Source organism: Lagenorhynchus albirostris, chromosome 14 (assembly GCF_949774975.1).
Source record: "Lagenorhynchus albirostris chromosome 14, mLagAlb1.1, whole genome shotgun sequence".
NCBI lineage: Eukaryota > Metazoa > Chordata > Mammalia > Artiodactyla > Delphinidae > Lagenorhynchus > Lagenorhynchus albirostris.
In genome coordinates, this window is record NC_083108.1 from 38,729,282 (window position 1) to 38,737,761 (window position 8,480).

Below are 8,480 nucleotides of genomic sequence, written 5' to 3' on the forward strand. Positions count from 1 at the left end.
CCCCACCACCACTCCTAGCACGCGCCCGCGCACCCCCTCTTCATACCCCTCCCCGCCCCCACCCCGGCTACCTCTTCCTCACGCTCCCGGCGCTTCCCCGCGGCCTCCACCTCGTCCCCGCACCTCCTGGCCTCTTACAACGCGTGCGTGCACCCCCTCTCCTTGTCCGGGTACCCTGTGGCGCCTGACCCCCGCCCCCGAAGCCGACCTCCTCCCATCACCCTCCGCGCGCTTACCTGACCTCCCGCGCACCCTCCCCCCGCGCCCATTCTCCTCGTGTGGTCTCGCGGAGTCGGGTCCCCGTCCGGGAGCGGCGCCGTGTGGTGGAGGAAGGTGTCCCGGGACCGTCGGGAGCAGGCTCAGCAGAGGAGGTATTTCCAAGGGAGAGTCGGTCCCCTCGGGAAAGACCCCCGGATCTGGGACTCTGGGCGAAACCTCCCCTCCAGGGACCGGGTTCGATACGGACCCTCGCGCGGTGTTGGGGGTTTGGTCTCTTGGGTGGAACTGAGCAATTGTGGACCCGGCACAGACTCCGCTCCTGGTGCGGGAGACGCAAAGTGCGTCCCGGTGGCCACTCCTGCGACTTCCAGAGGATGGTTTAGCTTAGGGGCCCTCTGTGTAACTCCCTTAGACGGCTCCAGACACGTGGCCTCAAACCCCACCTGTCGCTCCGGTCTCGATCCCAGATTCGGTTCCAGCTCAGGATCATATGGGTCTGCTGCCTTCCTTTGCTCTGGGACCCCGGCCACCGGCTCTGGACCGCGCAGCACCGTAGAAGGTGTGGATGGCCTGAACTCAGACCCCAGCCCTGCTCCTTTGCCTTTGGTCTCGTTACCTGAGCTTGCCCTGGCGGGTTCCTCAACGTGGGGATGAAAAGAACCTTACAGGGCTTTTGTGGGGATTTAAATGAGTTTATATTTATTAAGATCCCTAAACGAGTGCTTAGCACATAGTAAATTCTCTGCGTTTCAGTTGTGGAGCACTGTATAAAGTTGTGTCATTTATTTGGTAACCTTGTCTTTCTCGGGCTAGAATATAAGCTTTATGCAGCCGCAGGCTTTGTTCGGGTCACCGCCATATCTTCAGTGCCTAGAAGAGTTCTCGGTGAAGTGGGGAAAAAAATGGTAGAGAGGAAAAATAGGGGCACATATAACAGTTTAAATTAGCTGTCAGTTACTAGTGATACATATACTAAAATGCTACTAAGGAAAACGTCTTCCCACCCCCTTCCTGCTAACAAGCTAGTGATACTTGGAGAAATTGTTGCCCCCATACATCACTATGTTGCTGGTGACACTGTGATTTGATACAGCGTTTTCTATAATCTATTTGATAATACATAGCAAGATATTTGTCCCTTTTCCTTTGACCCCAGTAAGTCAAGTCCTTGGGACATCTTTGAAGGAAATAATTTGAAAGGAGAAAAATAGTATATTTTCTGAAAATGTGCTTCCTAGCATTGTTTATAATAGTAAAAATTAGAAACAGCCTAAATATTCTACAGTAAAGAGATAATTAAGTAAATAATATGGATGTCACAGATGAGCAGTAGACATGGACATGAAAAAATGGAAATACATTAAGATGGAGGAATATGCTTTTTTCTTTTGAATGGTCCCTTTAATGCCAAAGTAATATTGTTTTAAAAATTAGTAAGCATCGAAAAAAAAATCTATGCAAAAGTACTTCTCTCGTGAGACTGTTCCTTAGAGCTCCTTGCAGCAGTCTAGAAAAAATTAACTGGCTCTTCGAGGCTGACCCAGAGTCATAACTTTCCTCAGCCTTCCCTTATTTCTGTTCTCCAGGAGCTCCTCTGCAACACCAGCTGAACTCTTATTGTGATATTTAGTCAGCCTCACGTGCATGATTTTCAGAATAAATTGCAAATTACTCATGTATATAAATTAATGCCTCTGAGCTCTTTGATTCTCTTAGAGAAGGAAGTGTTCTTTGAAAGCATGGTTTATGTTAAGATTAAGGGCAGCACTTTCTGTACAGTCTTTATGTTTCTAATCTTAGTTGTATCCTTCTAAGAAGCATTTGTCTCTGTCTTGTTTCCACTTGTCTCTTTAATCATATTTAGGAGTGTCCATAAGGAGAGTTTCACCTTCTTGAAGATTAAAGCCCAGCAGTTCTGAGCTATTCCTAGTCCAAATGTCTGCAAAATTGAGAGAGACATCAAAACTCCTTCCACAAACTTCAGGGGACCCTGACTGCATTCTGGTAATGAAGGTGGAAGAGGGAGGGCAGGCCTCTAATATGGTCTCCAGCCGCCACTGGAGCAGCTACTACAGCTCAGAGACCTACCGCCAGCGGTTCAGGCAGTTTGACTACCAAGAGTCATCTGGGCCCCGGGAGGCTCTGAGCCGGCTCCGCGAGCTGTGCTGTCAGTGGCTGAGGCCAGAGGTGCATAGCAAGGAGCAGATCCTGGAGCTGCTGGTGCTGGAGCAGTTCCTGGCCATGTTGCCTGAGGAGCTGCAGGCCTGGTTTGAAGAGAACCGACCAGAGAGTGGAGAGGAAGCCGTGGTGATGCTGGAGGAGCTGGAGAAAGAGCATGACAGGGCGGCTGAACAGGTGAGAAGGGGCTGTGGGCATGAGGGACAAGGCTGAGTCAGGAGCTCTGGCACATCACTGGGGTTAGAGCTCCCAAATTGTACTCCCACTCAGCACAACTAAATGTAGAGTGTGGTGAGTGGACTCCCAGCTGTGCCAGAAAACAGAATGCGCCTCTGCCTTTTTCCTCCCTTTTCCTGTGTCCCAGGATAGTTTCTTCTCTGTTATTTTATCTTCAAGTTCCAACCTGATTCCCTTCTTCAGCCTCAGTTAGTACCAAACTGTTTCTAGGTCTCTCTTGGACGAAATGAGGACATGCTTGCAAAGAAGCTATCAACTTGTGAAATCACTCAGGAGACACCACGTAGCCAGCTTAAGCCCACAAAAAAGCAACTGCAGTGGGCATCGAAGGAGCATCACACCTTAAGACAAAATGGTGAGGGGCAGGGTTCAGGTCATGGTTGGGGGGTGGGAAGGTGGCCTCTCAGCCCACCCATCACACACATCTAGGCTGCTTTCTGTAAGAGGTCTCCAATCTCCCCTCCTGCCTCCTGTTCCTGTGGGAACTTCCACCATTATATATCCTGCCAGTGCACATTCTCAGTATTTTGTCCTCATTTCCTTCTCAGAGATCCTTATAATATCGTTCAGATTTTTGAATCCTTGACATCATCTCCATCCGGATTTTCAAACCTTTTTTTAAGCAGCATGGCCCTCTTCTCAATGAAATTTTATGCGGAGTTGCAATATATTAAACAGATGAAAACACAGCTACTCTGACTAAAGCAGGAACAAGCAGTGTCGTCCCACCTCTTCCGCCATCAGGCAGTCCCTGAGGCCCTTTTGAGGGACCCCAAGGTCACGGTCTAAAGACTGATTCATTTATTTTTATAACTTTTGTTTATTGATACTCTTGTACTAAATCTTGCTTATTGCTACCCACTACCACATTTAATTCCTCTCCTTCAGTTGCTCCTCTGCTTCTCCAGTAATTCCTCATCTTAGGCCCTTTCTTTTCTTCCAGACTTTCCTCAGTTTCTAATATATCTTTTTACCCCTACCCACCATTCTACCTTTTGCACAGAGCTTTGCATCTTTTTTTTTTAGAGCTTTTCATCTTTATAGTTGCCCGCCTCATCCGTATATAAATCTCTTTCGCCTTTTGATCTTCTCAGTGTTTTCTGCCTTACCCTCTCCATCCTCCACATTGTGATGCTATATTTCAAACATGCCAGCTAAAAAATAGTCCATATATATTTCATTTGGATCATTCTATTTCGTTTTCCTTCCTTCTGGACAGAGAACTGGTTTCATTTGCTTTTCCATGTATTATTTCAGATAGAGACACCGGAACTATAAATGTGAAATCAGCTTCAAGGCGAAAGACTTCTTCAGGCAAAGAACTGCATCACAAAGTTTCTAACACTCTTCAAATGAATGCTTCCCAGAGTTTCACATTTAGAGGAACCTGTGAACAAGATAGAAAGTTTGAAAGAAGACAGGGAAACCGTACTCGAAAAAAACAACACAAGTGTAATGAATGTGGGAAAGTCTTTACTCAGAGCTCAGCCCTTAATTTACATCAGAGGATCCACAGTGGAGAGAAACCTTATACATGTGACGTGTGTGCAAAGGCTTTCAGCCGAAGTGCAATCCTGATTCAACATCGAAGAACCCACACTGGGGAGAAACCCTTCAAATGTCATGATTGTGGGAAAGCCTTTAGTCAGAGCTCGAATCTTTTCAGACATAGGAAAAAACATACTAGAGAGAAAGTCCCATCAGTGCTGTGAGGGAGTCAAAACATTTATTGAGAACTTTTTCAACAGGGGAGCAGACACAAGGCACCAATACTCCTTTAGCATAAATCGGTAGTTTCAGTGGGCACCAATTTCCTTTCAAAGGTTGTAAAAGCCACAGGAGAGAATGTAAAATATTTTCTGTCAGCATTGTTTGCTTTTCTGTACAGTGTCAGTTCAGGTGATTGAGATTCTAAAGCTTTGCTTTTGCTTTGCTTTTGCTTTGCAGTACAGTGTCAGTTCAGATGATTGAGATTCTAAAGATTAAATCGGATTTCCATCCCTATTGCAACTCTTGAAAATATACTCTCAGACACGTTCTACTGTTTCCGTTATTAACACAAATAATGAACTAGTATGTTCCTTTTTAGACAAGTACATTTTCCCTGTTGAGAAGGAGTGTGTGAGTTAGTATATAAGTGGGTATTCTCCATTTCATTACTTGCACACTGGAGTTACTAGACCAAAGATTAAATCAGTTTTTTAAAAAAATTTCCTGGAAATTCTCTGGCAGTCCAGTGGTTAGGACTCCACACTTTCACTGCTGCAGGCCTGGATTCAGTCCCTGATCAGGGAACTAATATACTCCAAGTCACGTGGCATGGCCAAAAATAATAATAAAATATAATACATTTCCTGTTTTATTTTCTGTTACCAGATTCAAAATATGAGAATAGGATTGAGGAGACCCAAAAGAATATGTACCTCAAGACCTAAGCTGAAATGTCCAGGGTCATTGTTAGGAAGCAGGTGAGTAAAGGGACTTTACTCGTCTCTTACAAAAACCTGAGAACCTACATACTGTTTTGTTTCAATTTTTAAAATTGAGGTTTAGTTGATGTATAATATCATCTATACATACTGTTGATGATACTAAGTAATTTCCTGTGTAGGAAAAAAAAAATTATCTCCTTTACAATTTATATTGGAAATACCTCAGTGAAAGCATTAAGATTTGCTCTACGTGTCTTTAGGAAGTGGCCTAAATATGATGAGTGTTCTAATAATGAACAGTTATCTGTGGGTGCTTATATAAAGTTGATGATCACCTTAACATAAAGAAATAAGGAAGATGAAGAAAAGACTGTCCAAACGAGACTGATGTTACCTGGTAAGTGCAGCACATAATGGAGAACTGTACTTACCTGGAAATGGGAACCCTTAACAGCTGGTGACTATCCTTCAGAGTTCTTCATGGCCTCTGTTCTGGCATAAATCAGCTGTGAACATGTTTCAGGCATCCCAGGACAACCTTTTCAGGGTCTTATCCATTCTTAGTAAATGAGTTTCTAGACAATTTATCATGATGTTAAGACCTTGGATTTTGATACTCTTGTACAAATGAGAAAATCACTAAAGTTCAATTTAAAGAGTCCATTGAGTTTAACCCACATTTAATTCAATCAGATTCTCTTGTTTAAAAAGTAAATGACTGGTTTTTTTTTTTTAAGTATTCTGACAATATATAACATAATGTCCCCCTTTCCAGGGATTCTTAATAAAACTCTGTATGTATTACAAGAATACATGGATTGTCATGTCTCCTATGGTGCCACCGTTACCCAATATGGAGGCAACCATGAGAAATGAAAGTCCTTAGAAGGAGAAGGGAAGATAGGCCTCATGGTGAACTTAGTACCTCATGAAGGGTAAACATTTCATTATCAGAAAATCCAGTCATATCTAGTGCTTGGAGTAACTCCTGAGACAAATGTGGGATTACATGCTCTGCTTAGTTAGAATATTGATAAATATTAGATTAGTAAGGGGAGAGGAGAATACAAATTTTAATTTTAGAATTTTCTGATAGTGATTATACTTTGTAGCTCTAGTAAATATGAATAAGTATTGAGTTTTGTACATTTTCATTTATTAAAAATGTAGGAGTCTTTTTATTTGGGTCTCATTCTTTTTGTAATTAAAGAGAGGAACAAGCCATCTATTAAAGCAGCAAATGCCTCAAAAGATACATGTATTGTGAATTACTGCTTAATCATGGAAAGTTTTTTGGGTACTATGTGAATAAAATGACAGAATCTAAATCAAGTATTCTGAGGGAAGCGTCTTTCTTCACTTGCTTCTGCCATAAACTTTGCAAGATTACATTGTCTTCAGTGTGAATAATCTGAACTTCTCCACCAGACAGTGATGTGAATCATATCATCTTAGAATAACGAATCTTTAAAGGGTGTCGCTGAGTACTCTAAGTTATCTTGCACTTACACAGGTCTCCTAATAAGTAGAAGGTGCTAGTTTATCTAACTGGAGAATTAATATGACTTGGTGTAACCTTGATAAAATTAGCATATTAGCATCCCATCAAACTGATTAATTTCCACAGATAGTAAATACTCCAAAATGAAATTGGTGTTTTTTAAATGAATTTCACTTCATCTGAGACTTTATTATTATTTCTAATCCTGTGTTCCCTCTTTTTCCCTCTTTTTCTTTTTCATGTGACCGTATTTCACATGAAATACGGTCAGGTGTTTGTCACTGTCCTTGAAACTTCCTGTATCAGGAATGCTTCTGGATACAAAATCCACCTTTGGTGGCTTAAACAAATTAGACTTTGCAACCAGAAATCTGGAGGCGAGTTGCTGCTAGCTGTCAATCGGCAGCTGAACAATGACTTGTCTGGCTGCTGTCTCTGCACTTCTTTGGGCCTTTCCTTCATACTTATTTTCTCAGATATACAACAGAGCTGTCCCAGCTCTGGGAATGGCATTTGGGGTCAAGTCAGAGAGGAAGAGGGACTCCAGCCATGGCCATGTCCTCTACTAGGAAAAGGGAAAGCTTTCCAAGAAACCCTAGCAAAATTCTGCTTATGTTTCCTTGTTGCAGGTGTGTCTAGTAAAGCCAGTGTTTTCAACTCCTAGAGGGAAAGCAGCAGGGCAGACGGGGATTGGGAACCACACTGAGTCAGCCAACAGTGTTTGCCATACTCCTTCTTGGCCACTTTCCTTTTCATGAGCAGATGGCTATGATTTTGCCTCCTTCATTATCAATTAAAAAAAAAAAGATGAGAACTCCACCAAGTTTGTCAACTTATCTACATCTCCCCCATCATTTCCTCTCCCCTTCCTTTCAGAATGAAAGAGGGGTCTCTCTTCTCTGGTCCCTCAGCATTCCTTCCCACCTCTGAAGGATGTTGGCTGCCATCAGTTATTCTCTTTTTTATTCATCCTTTTGCTTTCCTTCAGGATCCATCTCTTCAACATTCAAATATGCTGATGTGACTTTTCTAGCATGTTCTTAAAAATTCAAGATGGTGGCTAATCCCTGAGTCGGGGGGAGCAAAATGGCCCTTAGTTTTGCCTCCTTCATATGCATCCATCTCTTTCAAACACAGTGATCTTTCTAAAACATAAATTTGATCATGTACCCTCCTTGCTTAAAACACAAGCCACCCATTGCTTTTTTCCCCCCTTTGGCCAAGCCGCGAGTCTTGCGGTATCTTAGTTCCCCCACTGGGATTGAACCTGGGCCCTCAGCAGTGAAAGCATGGAGTCCTAACCACTGGACCGCCAGGGATTTCCCCCCATTGCTTTTAATATAAAATCAGAACTCCTAAACAAGGTTTTTGAGGCTTTTCATGATGTGACCACAGTTTACCATTTCAGCTTTCTCTTTTGTTACTGCCTCCTTAATACTCTATGCCAAGGACATTCTGAATTAGAAGTCCTTCTCCTGCCTCTGGGCCTTTGTATGTGTTCCTTTTAAACTCTTATCCAGCTTCTGCACTTTATCTAACTCCTGTGTATTCTTCAGGTTTTAGCTTAAATGCCACTTCTTCCAGGAAGCCTACTGTAACATCCTAAGAATAGGTTGGGACCACCTCCACACCTTTCTGTTGATTCCATAGTAATCTGTTCTCACCCTGGCATTACATTTATCACATGAAATACGGTATTTTTAAAATATCAAACTACAGTCGGCCATAAAAAAGAACAAAATAATGTCATTTGCAGCAACATGGATGGACCTGGAGATTGTCATAGTGAAGTAAGTCAGACAGAGAAAGGCAAATATCATATGCTGCTTATATGTGGAATCTAAAAAAAAAAAAAAATGGTACAGTTGAATTTATTTACAGAAGTAGAGTCACAGATGTAGAACTTATGGTTA

At 42.7% G+C, this 8,480-nt stretch overlaps 1 protein-coding gene across 2 annotated transcripts; it reads left to right on the plus strand.

The window, feature by feature from the left end:
* The first annotated feature begins 258 nt into the window (after window positions 1-258).
* On the plus strand, window positions 259-6,398 carry LOC132504232 (zinc finger protein 396-like). 2 transcript variants are annotated; one of them, XR_009534801.1, is made up of 5 exons: window positions 259-371; window positions 2,084-2,574; window positions 2,845-2,989; window positions 3,892-4,533; window positions 4,598-4,674. XR_009534801.1 is itself a non-coding variant. In XM_060121421.1 (5 exons), the coding sequence occupies exons 2-5, from the start codon at window positions 2,155-2,157 to the stop codon at window positions 5,067-5,069; spliced, it is 969 nt and encodes a 322-aa protein (XP_059977404.1). In that variant the 5' UTR covers window positions 259-371; window positions 2,084-2,154; the 3' UTR covers window positions 5,070-6,398. The 2 variants fall into 2 exon arrangements, 1 of the variants encoding a protein (XP_059977404.1); XM_060121421.1 differs by lacking the exon at window positions 4,598-4,674 and adding an exon at window positions 5,008-6,398 and having other exon boundaries at window positions 3,892-4,233.
* Window positions 6,399-8,480: the final 2,082 nt, after the last annotated feature.

What these genes read in the sequence shown, in the direction of transcription:
- LOC132504232 (XM_060121421.1), top strand. Translation starts at nt 2,155, where the DNA reads ATGTCTGCAAAATTGAGAGAGACATCAAAACTCCTTCCACAAACTTCA. An exon ending in TCACACCTTAAGACAAAATG is followed by an intron (nt 2,990 to 3,891) that starts GTGAGGGGCAGG and finishes GTATTATTTCAG; the next exon opens with ATAGAGACACCGGAACTATA. An exon ending in TCAACATCGAAGAACCCACA is followed by an intron (nt 4,234 to 5,007) that starts CTGGGGAGAAAC and finishes ATTTTCTGTTAC; the next exon opens with CAGATTCAAAATATGAGAAT.